Here is a 16702-nt window from a genome sequence, read left to right on the forward strand (position 1 = left end):
TGTCTTACTGTTAGGCTTCATGTTGACATCTCTATTCCTTATATTTTCTCAAGCCTTTTCTACTTTCATTCTTGCTTCCAGTCAAATTTATAATTCATGCTTTTAACATTTTTTTTTTAACCCAGGACCCCCTGCAGAGTTCTATTTGCTCATTGCAGTGCCTACATTTTCCCAGCGATCGATTCATCACAAGAATCTGTTTTTCCACCCCCTCTCTGCAAGGCGTAATACACAGTAGACTAGACATACACACACACAGAGAAGACACACAAGATTGTGGCTGGTTATAGAGTTGGCTGAGGTAAAATGTTGTGTGCTTTTGAGAGGTTTCTAAAATTATCAGGAGAAACTTCTCCACTGCACATGTGTCTATGCCCATGTGTTTGCATTGCAGAGATATATATAATATCGGCCTTAGGATGAATAATACTGGCACAAGCCCTGTCTGACTTTGCCCGCTTACTCTCTGTCCTACCACTCTAGTTTCCTTATTTTCTCTCTTTGATTTGTTGCTGACCTGGTTGATATAGCCGTCAGATAAAAGCAGAGAAAACAGCCTCCCCTTTCCTCTCATCTCCTCTCTCTTTACATTTTTCAGGAAAATGCTAAATAGCCTCACTGTGCTGCTTCACAGAGCGCACAAAGACGGACAGAACAATATCAAGCATTATTCAGCCCCCTCCTTTGTCGCCTCAAATCCATTCTGAAGTGTCTATTAAAGGAGTCGTGGCCTTTTTGTCGCCTCTGTGCCAGACTACACAGTAGGGGAAAAAAAAGGGAGAGAGAGGAAAAAAGGAAAAGAGTAATGCATAATCTCCTATGTATGACAGATAAAGGGAGTGAATATCGCCATCTTTCCGCTCTGCTCTCCACATCTCCTAATCGCTTTTCCGACGTTTCAATCTGCCAGGGCCCTAATGAAAATATGATGAGGCGGATCTATGGTCCTCGGGGACGGATGGAGGGATGGGAGGGGAGGGGAGGTGAGGGGAGGGATGGAACGAGGGATGGCTGCAGAGGGAGGATGAAGGGAGAGAAAATACACTCTGTCCTTATTTCTGGGCTCCGTCGGGGATACATAGTTCTTGGAGCTTTCTATTTAGATGTTGCTGCTGCCGGAGTGTGTCTCTCTCTCTTCTGTTTCATTCTCTCTCTTTATCTCTGCCATCCTCATTTTCCCTCTATATTTGTGTGCGTGTGTGTAACCAGAATAAATGTGTTTATTTTTTTTCTTCATATCCTCTGTTTTTCTCATTTGAACTCCCACCGGCTGCCTCTCCCGTCTTTTGCCTTTCCAAGAAAGATGTAACTTCTTCTTAATCATTGTAATGCTCCTGCTTTTACCCCCACTCTGTGCTCACCTGTCTCTCGTTTTTTTTTTGTAAAGCAGCAGCTGCATACATAAAGTGCTGCTTTTGTGTTTTTTCTTTTAATCTGCCGATGATTCAAACCTATTCCTTAAAAAAATGTCACGTTTGTATCTCCCTCTCTCTGTCAGACGGCGATGACGACCCAGCGGGGCTGTCCTGGGTGCCTTCCTCACCCTCCAGTAAAGACGTGGCGTCCCCCTCGCAGATGCCCGACGGCTGCTGTGACCTCGGCATGGCCACTGGTGGCGAGGAGGAAGGAGGCGCAGGTCTGCCGTACCCCTGCCAGTTCTGTGACAAGTCCTTCAGGTATCAAACTCAGACTTTTGTGCTGCAGGTGCCTCCACTGAAACACACTCTGTATTTTTTTTGGGGGGGCTATAACACTGATACCATATTTGGATGTTAAGTTGCATTCTCATTTTCGCTCATGAATATCAATAAGTACATGAATAAACAGTATTCTGAATATTGCCATGGTAACGTAGACCACCAAGGCAAACAGTGAAAAGAATGAGGTGAATACATTTCTCGCTTCTCTCCGGGGAATAACTCAAGACCCACTTTAAGAACAGCTGTCACATACACCATGAAGTCATCATCGTAATCCTCTATATTACTCTGCCTTCCTATGTCCTCTCTCTTGTCTTTTTTTATTATTCTGATATTGATTATATTGAAATGACGCAGCCTAGTTAGGGTTGACCAGGTCATGTCATCAGACCCAAGGCCTGCAGAGCCACTTTAATTTTTTAAATAACCGATTTTTTAATGAGTTTTCACACAATGGTTGATTATCCTCTCCCTCCTCCTCTTCCTCTTCAGCCGTCTGAGCTACCTGAAGCGCCACGAGCAGATCCACAGCGACAAGCTGCCTTTTAAGTGCACCTTCTGCAGCCGCCTGTTCAAACACAAGAGGAGCAGAGACCGCCACGTCAAACTCCACACAGGTGAGTACGAATCATAACCTCTCCACGTTGTGCGCCAAATGTGCCATGACATTGTGTTTCAGTCTGTATTTCTTGTGTACTTTGAGTATTAGTCACCGTTATATATTAGCTGCTTGAGTGCATTCATGAACTATGATGACATGTATCCTACTTAGACTTTTATTTTGAGTGTTTTTATGCCTTTATTGGCAACCAGGGACTTGCTGCTCATGCTGCTACCCATGTAGTATGCACAGTAACCACTCAGCTAGTAGGTCAACCAGGTTTCTTTGACATCAAAGAAAGAATGTAAAAAAAGAAAAATGAAGGAAGAATCAGAGTAACACCTGAGTTTTCAGATTTTCCTCCAGTCATGGCAACACGCTCTGTGTGTCATTGGCATCAACATGATCTAACAGCCTGAGATGTTTGTAACATCCACAATGAAACTGCTCTCTGAAGTTGCCGTCTCTGTCTGTCAACGGATACAGGAGACAAGAAGTATAGTTGTCAGGAGTGTGAAGCTGCATTTTCTCGCTCTGATCACCTGAAGATCCATCTCAAGACACACAGGTAAACTGCCTCTGATCTTCTCATGGTTTAACACTGTGCTTAGACATTGCTTTAGATTCACGCTTAATTTTTTCTGAGTCTGATCTGTGACTGCTTTTCTCTTCAAATTCACACCTTCAGCTCCAGCAAACCGTTTAAGTGCAGTGTGTGTAAACGTGGCTTCTCCTCCACCTCATCACTGCAGAGCCACATGCAGGTGAAGAGTTGATTATATATTTACTCTTTTCTTCTTTCTATTGCTGCTTGTGTGCTTAATATTTCCAGAATTGAAAAAGAAAAGTAATTTCCAAAGATGAGATCACATTCAGAGAGAATATTTTGCTGCCCATGCTTTAAAGCTTGACCACTTTCTGACTCTGGCAGGCTCACCGCAAGAACAGAGAGCATCTTGCACTGAGGAGTGAGAAGGACGGAGGGAAGAAGGGAGGAGGAGATGGCGACTTGGAGCAGGACCTGTACATGTGTGACTATTGCGAGGACACGTTCAGCCAGACTGAGGAGCTAGAGAAACACGTCCTGACCAGACACCCCCAGCTGTCTGACAGAGCTGACCTACAATGCATCCACTGTCCTGAGATCTTTCTGGATGAGGCTTCTCTCCTCACACATATTGAAACACAGCATGCCAACCGCAAACACAAGTACTGCCGAGTGTTGCTTTCTAGCGTTTTTCAGACAGTCATGTGAAATGCTGGAATGAAACTAAGAGTCCGCTGCTCTTTTTCTGTTTCCCCAGATGTCCCGTCTGTTCAGAACAGTTCCCGTCTGTGGAGGACGTCTACTGCCACCTAGACAGCCATCGTCAGCCCGATTCCTCCAATCACAGCGCGGCCAGCCCTGACCCTGCACTGGGCAGCGTGGCGTCCATGAGCTCGGCCACTCCGGACTCCAGCGCCAGCCTGGAGAGAGGCTCCACGCCCGACTCTACGCTAAAACCCAGCCAGGGCAGCGAACGAGGCCGCAGGAGAGGCGCCGATACGGTGGAAGAGATTGCGATAAGCCTGGGCCATCAAGCTGGAGGTATGAAGGTCACACATCTACAGAATAACCAGCACAGCTACATCTCTTGATCCGATAGTAAGCTCTGTGTCCATCTGTACAGGAGGAGGAGGGAACTGGGGAAAAGTGACATACTCTTGCCCTTACTGCTCAAAGAGAGACTTCCACAGTCTGGCCGTGTTGGAGATCCACTTAAAGACCATCCATGCAGATAAGCCGCAGCAGAGCCATACGTGTCAACTCTGCTTGGACACTCTGCCAACGCTCTACAACCTCAACGAGCATGTTCGCAAAGCTCACCGTGCCAGCGGTGGAACTGCGGGGACGGCGGCGGCAGCTTTCCCACTGCTGCAGTTCACTAATGTCACAGCGTTTCACTGCAACTACTGTCCAGACATGTTTGGAGACATCAACTCTCTGCAGGAACACATCCGAGTGTGCCACTGCCTGCCTGGTGGGATTGTGGCAGGTTCCACCACATTAGGTGTGTTTTTGAAGGGTGCTGCTCTTGTTGTTGTCTTTTTTATTCCGTCAGTGTTTCCAGGCGGACAAAGGCTAAACCAGAGGCTTTGGTAATGTAGAGCATGGTTGTCTTTGGGATTAGTATTTGTCAAATCAAAGTCAAAAGTCAAAGTCAAAATCATTTATTGGTCTCCCGAAGGAGAAATTTCTCTCGGACAGAGAGCAGTGCTGCGTCACAACAAAGACAAAATCCTGTTGCCAAAAAAAATATCTTAATCAGTAAAGGCAGATACACAGCACTTTATATCTATTTATTCTTTTTCAGCCCTTACCTGGTTCTTGTTGTCTTTGAACACAGCTTTTAATGTGTAAATGTATTTTTTATTTGACTTTTGGTTGGTATGTGATATGTTATGTTTTTCGTGTACTTGACATTCTATTCTATTCTATTCTATTCTATTCTGTTCTATTCTATTCTATTCTGTTCTATTCTATTCTATTCTATTCTATTCTATTCTATTCTTTTCTTTTCTTTTTTCTTTTCTTTTCTATTCTATTGTGGGTTACTGCAACCACCCCTAACTCTGTCCACCGTCTGTTGTAGAGGGGAACCATGCGTTCTTCTGTAACCAGTGCTCTATGGGATTCCTGACGGAGTCTTCGCTGACAGAACACATCCAGCAGACACACTGCAGCTCGGCTGCAGGCGGTGGAGCTGTGTCTGGAGGGGTGGTGGCCAAACTGGAGTCTCCTGTACTACAGAGTGCATCTCAGTCCTTTATGGAGGTGAGAAACCAAAATTACTCAAGGTTTACCCTTTACTGTACAAACAACCTCTTAACCATAATGAACTGATAGAATAAACTTAGCAATAAGCTTTTTGCTGTTTAATTAGGAATGTTCTGTACCTACTCATTAGCCTGATGAAGTGTAAAGTGATTTACGTCACAATTTTGTACATGTAAGAGAAAACCTTTTATAACTACATGACTTTTTTTTCTATGCCTAGTCTGCAATTAATGAGGCTGCAGTTACTCTGAATAAATGTGCATCTTACCTCTTGACCCCATAGTTCATGCTGTGCTCAACACATAATTGGAGCAGGATGGAAGTTGCAGACTAAATTTTTTACTTCTTGGTTCTTGATCACTGATGCAGGGCAATAATTGTATATAGAAAAAAGCGCCTGCACGCTGCTGCTCTGCTCCAGACTGTTCTTTTATTATGCATGAGTGACAAATTTTCCTATGTTCTCACTAAACTAAAAGTCGAGAAGAGACGGGACTGTGTTGTGTTCACTGTCTGCTAATAATTGATGTATTAAACCTCGGTCTTTTTTATATGTGCGCCTGCAGAGTTATGGGGGAAGAGTATAATTTATAGCCTGTGTTTGTATCTGGCTGTCTTGCTCTTTTATCTTTCTTCTGATCTCCGTTACTGATTAAAGAATTAATGACAGTACATGTGAATGTGCTATCATTTTAAAGGTGTTAAGAGTTATTGTCCATATACAGGTTTACTCCTGCCCTTACTGCACCAACTCTCCTATCTTCGGCTCACTCCTCAAGCTCACCAAGCACATAAAGGAGAACCACAAGAACATCCCATTGGCTAACAACAAACGGCAGGCGAAGGTTGCGGACTTAAGCCCAGCCTCTTCTGACGTAGAGATCTCCTCGCCGAAACGCCACAGACTTGGAGGAGACTCCACCCCCTCAATGGGGAGTAACGGGGACTACCCGTGCAACCAGTGTGACCTGCGATTTTCCAGCTTTGAAGGTTTCCAGGCCCACCTGAAGTCGCACCTGGAGATGCTGCTGAGGCGCCAGTCTTGCCCTCAGTGCAGCAAGGAGGACTTTGAATCCCAGGAGGCGTTGCTTCAACACCTGACAGTGCACTACACCACCACGTCGACCCAGTATGTGTGTGAGAGCTGCGATAAACAGTTCTCCTCGGTGGATGACCTGCAGAAACATCTGCTGGACATGCACACATTTGTCCTGTACCACTGCACCCTCTGCCAGGAGGTCTTTGACTCAAAGGTCTCCATACAGGTGAGTGAGACAGTGTCTTAAAGTGGCTTGCAATATTTTTTTTTTTTTTTAATTTATAAAGAAAACATACATAAGGTAGATGGGCAGCTGAATACATCCCTAAAACACCTGTGGAAGTTAATTATATTAAAGCACTTGTTTCTTTGACCTGCTCTCCTCCAGGTGCATTTGGCAGTGAAGCATAGCAATGAGAAGAAGCTGTTTCGCTGCACAGCCTGTGCCTGGGACTTCAGGAAGGAGACTGATCTTCAGCTGCATGTTAAGCATAACCATCTGGGCCAAAGGTCAGGCCTCCCAGGGGGACTTGGAGCAGGTATGGTGAACCTTTCTTTGGGTCATACTGTAGCTAACTTTCATCAGAAAAGTAGAAAAATGCATAATAATCACGATTTTAATAATAAAACAGAACACATAATAAAGATGAGCAGAGGTTGGGATTTTCTTGACAGCAGTATTATAGAGTCGGTTCAGCTTGAATCTACATATCTGAACTTATTCCTCGTCTCACAGGTCTCAAACCTCGAAAGTGCATTTTCTGCGGGGAGACGTTTGGAACAGAAGTAGAGCTCCAATGTCACATCACTACACACAGCAAGAAGTTCACATGTCGCTTCTGCGGCAAAGCCTTCCACGCCATCTCACTGCTAGAAAGACACCTGAGGGAGAAACACTGCATCTTTGATGGCGGCAACATCACCGGCAACGGAGGTGGCACAGGGAGCAGTGGGAGCCAAAATGGGACGCCCAATGGGCTGGCGCAGTCCTCCAAACGAGGAGGAGGAGGAGGAGGCGGGGGAGGAGGGAGCGGTGGAAACGGAGGCGCAAGTGTCATTGAAAGAGCATCGGTGGTCGCTGCCGAACAGGCCGACCTGCAGAACATGTTGCTGAAGGGTGCAGGAGTGGGAGGAGGAGGAGCAGGCCAGGGGGCAGACACAGTCAACAGCCACGAGGCAAGCGGGGGCGAAGAGGAGCTGGACAATTCAGAGCCCATGTACGCCTGTGATATCTGCGGAGCGGCCTACACCATGGAGTCCCTGCTTCAAAACCACCGGCTGCGTGACCACAACATCCGACCAGGAGATGATGATGCTGGTAACGACTAGTTCCTTTTCTTCCTCGTCCGCGTTTATTGTTTTGAAGGTGTTGTTGTAGTTAAGTTCATCATTATACTATTTCAATAATGCCCATTGTAATTTTGCAACCAGGTTCTCGAAAGAAGAAGGCAGACTTCATCAAAGGGAACCACAAGTGCAACGTGTGTTCGAGAACTTTCTTCTCAGAGAGCGGGCTTCGCGAGCACGCGCAGACGCACCGTGGCCCCACAAAACACTACATGTGTCCGATATGTGGCGAGCGTTTCCCCTCTCTGCTAACCCTCACTGAACACAAGGTACTTCTGCTACCTCTTTCCACCCTGTGTATGTACAGTTACATGTTTGGATGTTCTTTCCAGCGGTGTTTAGGCATGTAATTGAGAGGTTTGTGCAGAGAGAACAAATGTAGTGTGGATGCCTCACAGGTATAACAACACAGATGTTTGCGCAGAAACACATTTTGCTTTTCTCTTGTGTTACATTTTGCTGCTGTCTGTCTCTGTACCTGTCTTTTGATCCTGAAACTTCTTTGGCTGCTTTGAAAAAATAAAAGTTAAATTGTCCTATGAGAGGCAATTTGCGCTGCACCACACTACAGAAAAATGTTTGCATATTTAAAAAAAAAATTGCCTATTGTGTAATGCAGCTATAGTCAGTTATTGCAACAGAACCTTATTATGTTTATGTAAAAGACTTTGGAAGGCTCATATTTTTACAGAAACACGATTTCTAGACAAAACAATAAAAAAACACTAATAATAATAAATAGGGGTTTTCAAGTACCATTGAGTTTGTGTAGGATGAATATTGTTGTTTTTTAAAAGTTCTTTTATCTATGTTGTGATAACAGATGTAAGCATTAGTGTTTTCCTGATTATACTGATGATTCCTGTGTGCCCCCCCAGGTGACCCATAGTAAGAGCCTGGATACAGGAACCTGTCGAATCTGTAAGATGCCCCTGCAGAGTGAGGAAGAGTTTATAGAGCATTGCCAGATGCACCCGGACCTCCGAAACTCCCTCACCGGCTTCCGCTGTGTGGTCTGCATGCAGACCGTCACCTCCACCCTGGAGCTGAAGATCCACGGCACCTTCCACATGCAGAAGCTCTCCACTGGCTCTGGACTTGGAGGGGTTGGAGGAGTAGGTGGGAACGGAGCAGGAGGAGGAGGAGGAGGAGGAGGATGCGGAGGGAACGGCTCAGCCTCTTCATCCCCTAACGGGCAGCTGCAGCAACACAAGCTGTATAAATGCGCCTTTTGCCTAAAGGAGTTCAAAAACAAAGGGGAGCTGGTGAAGCTGGATGTCAACGGCCTACCTTATGGCCTCTGTGCTGGCTGCATGAACAGGTAGGGTGATGTCTTAATGGAGTTTAAACCCAATCACCATGGTAACCCTTCAGCCTCTTCAACACTTCATGACAGTTTAACTAGGTAGATTACAGTCGACAGTGACTACTTGTAACAGGCTGACACACTAAAATCAGTAGACATTATAATATTTATAATTTAGTATATCTTTCTATCTTGGTATTGAAGAACTGACTCTTTGACAGCAGGTCAATGCACATGTTAAACTAAGACTAATGGAAACCTGGAGAAAAAAAATCCTTGTTCTGTTTATGTTCTCTTAAAATGTTGTGTGCAGTGATTTATGCTTTCACAAACATAAATGTTCATATATTACAGTTTTCTCCGGTGCAACAGAGTGCACCTGTAGTTCTTGCTGATTGCTCGATTCATCTGAAATTATAACAAATTCTCAATCAAATCAGGGGCACGAACGGCCAGAGCCCGAACCAGGGAGGAGCTGTCACGCCTGGAGACACGCAGGGAGAGAAGACCATAGTCGGGCTGAGGTGTCCAGAGTGTGGGGTGAAGTTTGAATCCCTGGAAGACTTGGAGAGTCACGTCCAGGCAGATCACCCCGAGGTCAGCCCCGAAACCAGCGCAGCAGGAAAGAAGGCCGAGGCTTCACCTGCGCCGAAGGTGAGACACAGAAGACCTAGATGATACTGAGGGATACATAAATGATTTAATATAAAATGCTGAATGAATCTTGTCTCCTGAAGACCTCTAAAACCAAGTCTTTGCTATTACTCCTTCCTACAAGGAGAAGTATGGTAATGTGGATAGATGTTGTATAAAAAGTTTGCAAGGTTTGCATCTTGAATATTAATATTTCAGTTTTCCTACATGCAACCAACCAATAGAATTAGCAGGACCGAGCATGCAGTGCAGTGCAGTAGACGAGACATTACGCACCATGATGATGGCAGCGTTGCATTTGAAAGTCATGTAAATAAGATAAACAGCATTTAACAGATGGAGACATTTTCAGGAGTGCAAGAGACTCAAAAATCCTGCTGACTGTATGTTTCCATGAGTTGTGTGTGTGTGCGTGAGGTGTTGATGCGTGCTGCTGCTTTTGTGTCTGTAGCTTGCATACGTGTGCATGTGTGTATGTCGGTGTGTGTCAGCTGAGCCCCACTGGGTCCTGCGGCTGGGGCGTGCTGAGGCATTGTGGGAGCTGTTCGCTCTACTTGATATTGACAGTCAGGCTCCCCGGGACCTGCCGCGTGTCTATGTGTGTGAGGGTGTGTGCTAGGATGTGTGTGTGTTTGTGTGTATGTGTGTGTATGGTTGTGGTTGTGTGTGTGTGTGTGTGTGTGTTGGAGACAGTTCCCAGGGAACCTCTGTCTTACCTGCACCTTTGTTTCTGCTTAGTCTAACAGCACAAAGAAGACAAAGTAGGATTTCTGTGTGTGTGTGTGTCTGTGTGTGTGTCTGTGTGTGTGTACTCAGTCTAGCAGGCTGAAGCAGCAGAGAGATAGTGGAAGTGGGGCCTTTGTGTATTTTGTATGTGTTTGTGCATGAGTGATCGCTGTGTGCTATGAATGGATAAGCAGAGCCTCTGCCTCTCTCTCTCTCTCTTTGTTTCTGTATCTCTCGCCCTTGTTTCTCTGGCTCTTTCTGTATCGCTTTCTCTCTCTCTCTTGTCTTCTTTTCTTACACACTCATTTCTTCTGTTTCTGTTTCATTGCTCCTTCCCTTAATCTTTTTCTCGTTCACTCCCTCCCTTATTAATTTCTGTCTCTCTCTTTCTCTGCAGAGGTCTTACTTGTGTGTGTGTGTGTGTGTGTGTGTGTGTGTAACTTCCACCTCCTCTTCCTTTCACCAAGTCTCCAAAGATTTGCGTTTTCAGTGTTGCTTGATTAATGTGAGACTTTGTGTGGGGCATAGAAGTATCATATGTTGAGGACTCTAAGGGAAAGGGTATGGATGCAATTTTAAAGACAAATTTTTAAATATTTTTTCCAATGTTTGACATTTTTCAAACATTAAATATCTTAAAATGTTTTCGCTTTCTCCTTGTTATTGCTGTTCTCAAACACCTTCTTAATTATGAGCCTGGGGGGTTATTTACTTTCATTCTCTCCTTTTTTGCAAGCAAAGAGTTGTTATGCCTTTTCACACAAACTATTCCACTCTTGGGTGTAATAAATAACTTATACTTATATTGACTAATAACATAATATTATTTTTTAATGGTGATGTACGCATTTAACGTGCTCAATATAAATATTCGTTTTTGTAATAAAACCAAAGTTAATGTTTTGGCGTTTGTGTTTCTTTGTTATAGAAAAAGACCTACCAGTGTATTAAATGCCAAATGACGTTTGAGACGGAGCGAGAGATCCAGATACACGTCGCAAATCATATGATCGGTGAGTGAGGCACTGCTCTTTCTCTGTGTGATATGTGTGTGTGTGTGTGTGAGACTGTGTCTGTGTTATCCTAATGACTGTGAATGTCACATCTCTTATTTAGCCTTTCTGTTCAGTCGCACAGCCACACTGCCGCCGAGTTCTTCCCACACACATTTATTTTAACATAGACACAGAGGTGTGAGACAGACAGCTGAAGTGAAGAGCTCTTTTTGACTTGTGCGCTTCCTGGACCAGCTGTTGTGCGATTTGTCACTTACCTGCTCCACTGAGGGTTGGAGATAAAACTTTCTACACTGAGTGTGAAAGAAAACTTTTTATTCAAGAACAAAAGTGACAACACGTTTGTATAATCATTCAAACATGAAATGCTTGGCTATGCATGCAGGTGATAGACAGATCCATGCACACCTTCATCTGGGTTGTATTGTGGTTATTTTACTGCATTTAGAGGAGTTCCAGGGTGACAACGAATGACATTTTGCATCATATTTCAATGTCTGTTATACATCAAAATAATTAGTATCTTGGTGCTCTCAACTTAAATATGTTTTCTGTTGCTACGTGTCAGTGACTGGTATTCTGTATTACTGTCTGCAAAGGCCGCAACAGCAGCAGAACAACAAGCTCAGCAGGCACTTACCAACAATCTTGGTTTAAAATAATGTTTTTTTAGATTGACTTGGACATTGAAACCCCAGTTATACTGCGGTACTCCTGAAACAATGTGCCGTGTGGTCAGAAACAAAATGCACTGCAGAGTATGTGCGTGACTAAGAGATTGCAAACACGTGTTAATTGTGTGTCTGGCCAGCTGTTTTTTTGCATGAGAGCGACTAATGCAAAAGATTCAGATCCAGAGCTGCCAGAGGGATGTTCAGCTTTTTCATTTTGATCCACTTATCACCTGGTAAAGGCTGAGAACAGAGTCTGTAGAAATGTGTGTGTGTGTGTGTGTGTGTGAGAGAGAGAAAGCACCTGTTCTCAGTGGCACATGTGTGTTAAACTAAAAAATTGTGTTTAACTGCAACTACCTTTTTATTTTGGAGTCCATGTTCTTTTATGAGCTTCCCCTGTGACAGTTTTTTCTGCTCGCTACTAATGCTGCCTTAGCATCTCTGTCGTCACGGAGATTAACGAGGTGGGCCCGAGAGTTGTGCAGGGGAACAAACGCTCTCTACCCCCGCCCTTAGCCCCACAACAGACCTGACAGACAATCCCAGAGTCACTGATGTACTCTGAGTTGTGTGTAGGTGTATGTGTGTGTGTGTGTGTAGGAAACTGAAGTAGAGCAAGAGTCTATGCGTGTGTGTATGCGTGTGTGTGTGAGAGTGCTGACATCGCTCTGAGTCATCTAGTAATGTCTGGAGACGTTAGGAGAGAGAATTGAAACAGAAGTACAGCTGGAGTAACTTTTACTTCTTTCCCCTGTGGTCCACACACTCTCACACATTCATACACTCTCTGTCTCAAACACACACACACACACACACACACAGAATCACGGATACACAAACACAGGGACAAAGCTTTCCCACACATGCACACACTCCACCCACATAAAAGCACACACACTTAGTATAGTTTCTACTGTCTTTTACCTACGGTTCCTCCCTGCTTGTCTGTCTTCTCCACTCTTCACTGCATTACTGAAACAAGCTCCTTTCAGTTTTTGCCCTATGCCCCCTCTCTCTCTCTCTCTCTCTCTCTCACACGCACACACATACACACACAGTCTTGTCCGCTATCCTATCCCGTGCCTACACCTACCCAAATCTTAATCATCGCAAAGAAACCCAACCATAACCCTTTCCCTAAATCTAATTCTGACCCTAACCCCAAAACCTCAATCTCAACCCTCAATTCTTGTTGCCACGGTTACATTAGTCTGCATGGGTTAGCGTGCATTCAGGTTAAAGTCCCCACTGAGCTACAAGAACAAGAACACACACACATGCACGCACACACACAGATCCACACAGTGGTGGCAGTTTTGGGTTAATTAACATGCTAATTATGTGAAAAGCTAGCACAGATTAATTATGAAATTGAGGCAGATTATTTTTAAGAGCTTGCCCAGTTCCTATTATTATATTTCCTACAACCCTCCCCACCCGTTAATGAATAAGGAGGCAAATCAGAAAAAGATCTCATTTGGTGCAAAACCATTGGTGGTGAGGAAATTAAAAGAGAGACTATGCACATTTAATTTTTCCTGTCTTTTATTCTTTTATTTTCTCACTTTCACTGCAGGCCTCTCAGTTACTTGAACTCTGCTTTATCAACGCTTGTGTCAACATGTGTCCTTTTTGTTATCAGATCACCAGTGGACAGTCAGGAGTAAAAGGTTTGATTGCCATCAAAACAAAAAAACAAAACAAAACAAATCACTGGCTTCTCTAAAGGGCTTATGTAGTCAGCTTTGTGGCACAGCAGGACGCCCAGACCCAGGATTTACCTCTGTCCAGCAAGGATAACATTTTCAATTCTGAACCTGCGACAAGAGGTCCCTCAAAAGTGCAGCGATCCTCGTCTCTACCACTGAACATCAACTCAAGTTACCTTTAAGTCAATGCCAAATATACATTTCAATTTGCCTCAACTGGAACAACATTCAGTGTATCTGGTAAAGAAAAAAGAAAAGGGGCTATCAGATTTTCTCACTCTTTTCACTTGACTTCATTTTACCCAATACCATTGTTGAGTGTTGCACATTACAAAATATAAATCTCATTATCTTCTCATCCCCAGTAAGTTGAAAGTCTGAATATTAAGGATTTATTATGGCTGTTGTGTTGTGTCGAGACAGCAGTTTACAATTCTCTGCAGGCTCCACCTGTTGTTGTGTATCAAAACAAAGTGAAACCACAGTGTCATAAATTCACCATATTAAGAAAACTAATTACATATGTTGTGGACTCCTGTAGGCTCACGATGTGAACGTGCATCTTGCCAATACAGTACACACCAGCTGGCTCAGTTCTGTGTGATGCTGTGAAAGCGTTACCTTTCTTATCACATTAGTCTCTGTCTGTTATTCAGTTACAGTACATACCTCTCCTTAATTCACCCCTTCCTTATTTAACCAACACCATCATTAACTTATGGCCAGTATCACCACCATGTCCCTCAGTGTCATCAGGACACACACATTCAGTGAAACGCCCTACCGACAGAAAAAAGAAAGTGCACAAAGAAGAAGAAAACAAGTGAAACAATCAAGGTGTGATTGTTATTTTTCAGTCAAACAAACCTGTCACCATTATCCTGACAGGTTTGACTGGTTAAGGGAGAAAACAGGAGGGAGGTTCCTCTTCCCTAATCAAGTCCAGTAATGTGACTGTTGCATTGCTCCATGGGTAATACATGGTGCACCCCACAGTCCTGTTAATTACGCTGTCAGAAAGAAAAAGAGAGACAACATCCAGGGAGATGGAGGAAGAGCAGGTCAAAGTGAGAAATCTAGAGAGGAATCCTTGTGGTGTGGAGTAAAAATCACCGTTAGTGAGCTTAGGCTCCAGCGAACACAGCACGGAGGACAATAGTCAATTAGTTATACTGCATACACATACACGCTTTTTATGATTAAGATGATGTGGAACTAAAGTATTTGTTCCACAGGCTGATATTTAAAGGAGAGACCCTAAAATGGTTCTCAGCCCCAGGTTCTGCTTTACTGTGATGGTATAGTCCCACCCTGTGTGTGTTCCCGCTAGTTTTGGCTGTTAGACAGCACACAAGTTAATTAAAACACCATGTGGTCAATGCCCTGCTCTGGAGGCAGACACACAACGTGAGCGAGGAGAGGCACAACAGGAGGGAGAGGGAAATCATGCAAGAAGGTGGAAGGGACAGTTGAAGTTAACGGTTTTAAACGTGTTTTTACTGCTTGGTTTGTTCACCAATAGCTTTCTTATGGTTCTATACATTTTGCTTGTCAGCTTATTTCACAGGCCTGGGTACGGTGTGTGTGGATTGACGTTTTCCCAGCTTGTAGCTTTGGCCTGTGTGTGATCTTTTTTAAGAGATGTTTGAACAGGAGCGACTCAAACAGGTGTCAGAATAGCATAGACTATGTAAACCTCTGCACTGTTGGTTTAGGGTTAGAACAGGAGCTACGGTGGATAAGCTCACAAAATACCCCAAATTCAGTGCGATGTGACGTCCCACAGAAATCCCTCCAGAGAGCCAATCTCACATTAAGTGATTTTGGCAGAACCACTTCAAAATGTACAATAACTGTTCAGGGATAATAATCTAGGAATAATGCTGGTTTACTGTTAGTGGCCACACTTCACATCCTTAAAACACACACATACATTCACACATAGCCTCAGTCCATCTCCCACACACTGAGGAGAGAAAGGGGGAGAAATTGAGTTATCTGTTTTTGCCTCAGGTACCACCTTGCCATGTGAGGTTTTTTTTTTTTTGTGTGTGTGAGAGACAAAACCCTAAGGGCAAGTACAGTATACAGTGCATCATGTGTCTTCGTTTAGATATAATATATGTACAAATTGCATTAAAGGAGCAATTGTTTGCTCATGTATTTTGTAGGTTAAAACAGCATGTTTATGCATTTAATTTGTTTTTGCCAGTGTCTTCATTGTAGAGACGCTGGCACGGCCTCTGTGTTTGTGAGTGAATCCCTATTAGACAAAAAATAACTCTTTGTCCATGCAGGTTTTTGTTAAATGTCTGGCATGTGTGTGTGTGTTTGGGTTGGGGGGTATCCCACCTGTGTGTATGTGTAATCACAGAGCTGTGTGTGTTCAGTTTGTCTTGCCCCCAACACTCCTGAGCAGGTGGGATGGGGAGGGTGGGCTTGAAGAAGCAGAGATGAGAGGAGAATGTAGCAAGTATTTATTTGTGTTTTTGGCTTTGTGCACTTTGGGGGGGGGGGGGGTTTCTCTGCGGGTGGAGCTGCCCAGTCAGGCAGCTGATTTTGACAGAAAAGCAGCACTCAACAAATGTAATATTATGACTTCTGGGTTGAGTTTACATCACCTGCAACACACCAACTCTAATTGTTCACTCTAGTTCGTCACAATTAAGACATAGTATGCAGATCAAGAAGGATTACAATAGATTCCTTACTTTGAGGTTTAATTGTTTGTCATGACTCGGTCTGTTTTGTCCTTGTATCTCTTTTCCCTGCTCCTCTCATCCTATGTGCATGTGTGTTTGTTTCTATGTGTATGCGTGCGTGTCTCCTTGGACTGCACCGCAGCGATTTTTGGCAGCCTTTATTGTTTTCTGCTGTGCAGCTGCACATCATGAAGAAGTTCCCTCCCTGTGTAATGGTGTGAGGCGAAGGCACAATTCTGTGTGTAATGTGTGTGTGTGTGTGGGTGTGTGTGTGTTAATTCAGTGTTGTTCCAGTTTGACATGCAGTACATTGAATCAAAAAGCAGCTTCCTTGACATAAAGTGTCATCATAGGATCCATGTGGAAGTGCTGACTGTAGATTTAGTTAAACACTCACAGTGATATAAATA

General features: G+C 44.0%; 1 protein-coding gene across 2 annotated transcripts in view; it reads left to right on the forward strand.

The window, feature by feature from the left end:
• The window catches only part of znf423 (zinc finger protein 423), a 144286-nt gene that overhangs the window by 63837 nt on the left and 63747 nt on the right, over nt 1-16702 (forward strand). For both annotated transcript variants that reach the window (XM_085779859.1, XM_085779858.1), the window contains exons 4-18: nt 1499-1676; nt 2193-2317; nt 2788-2869; nt 2990-3065; nt 3233-3510; nt 3606-3889; nt 3972-4352; nt 4935-5116; nt 5845-6384; nt 6547-6697; nt 6895-7476; nt 7590-7774; nt 8384-8826; nt 9252-9465; nt 11120-11204. In XM_085779859.1, coding sequence (XP_085635985.1) covers nt 1499-1676; nt 2193-2317; nt 2788-2869; nt 2990-3065; nt 3233-3510; nt 3606-3889; nt 3972-4352; nt 4935-5116; nt 5845-6384; nt 6547-6697; nt 6895-7476; nt 7590-7774; nt 8384-8826; nt 9252-9465; nt 11120-11204 — 3786 coding nt within the window. The remainder of the gene's footprint in view (nt 1-1498; nt 1677-2192; nt 2318-2787; nt 2870-2989; nt 3066-3232; nt 3511-3605; nt 3890-3971; nt 4353-4934; nt 5117-5844; nt 6385-6546; nt 6698-6894; nt 7477-7589; nt 7775-8383; nt 8827-9251; nt 9466-11119; nt 11205-16702) is intronic.

The sequence above is a fragment of the Trachurus japonicus genome, chromosome 6, assembly GCF_045865225.1.
Source record: "Trachurus japonicus isolate A0001 chromosome 6, Traja_1.0".
NCBI classification, from domain to species: Eukaryota; Metazoa; Chordata; class Actinopteri; order Carangiformes; family Carangidae; genus Trachurus; species Trachurus japonicus.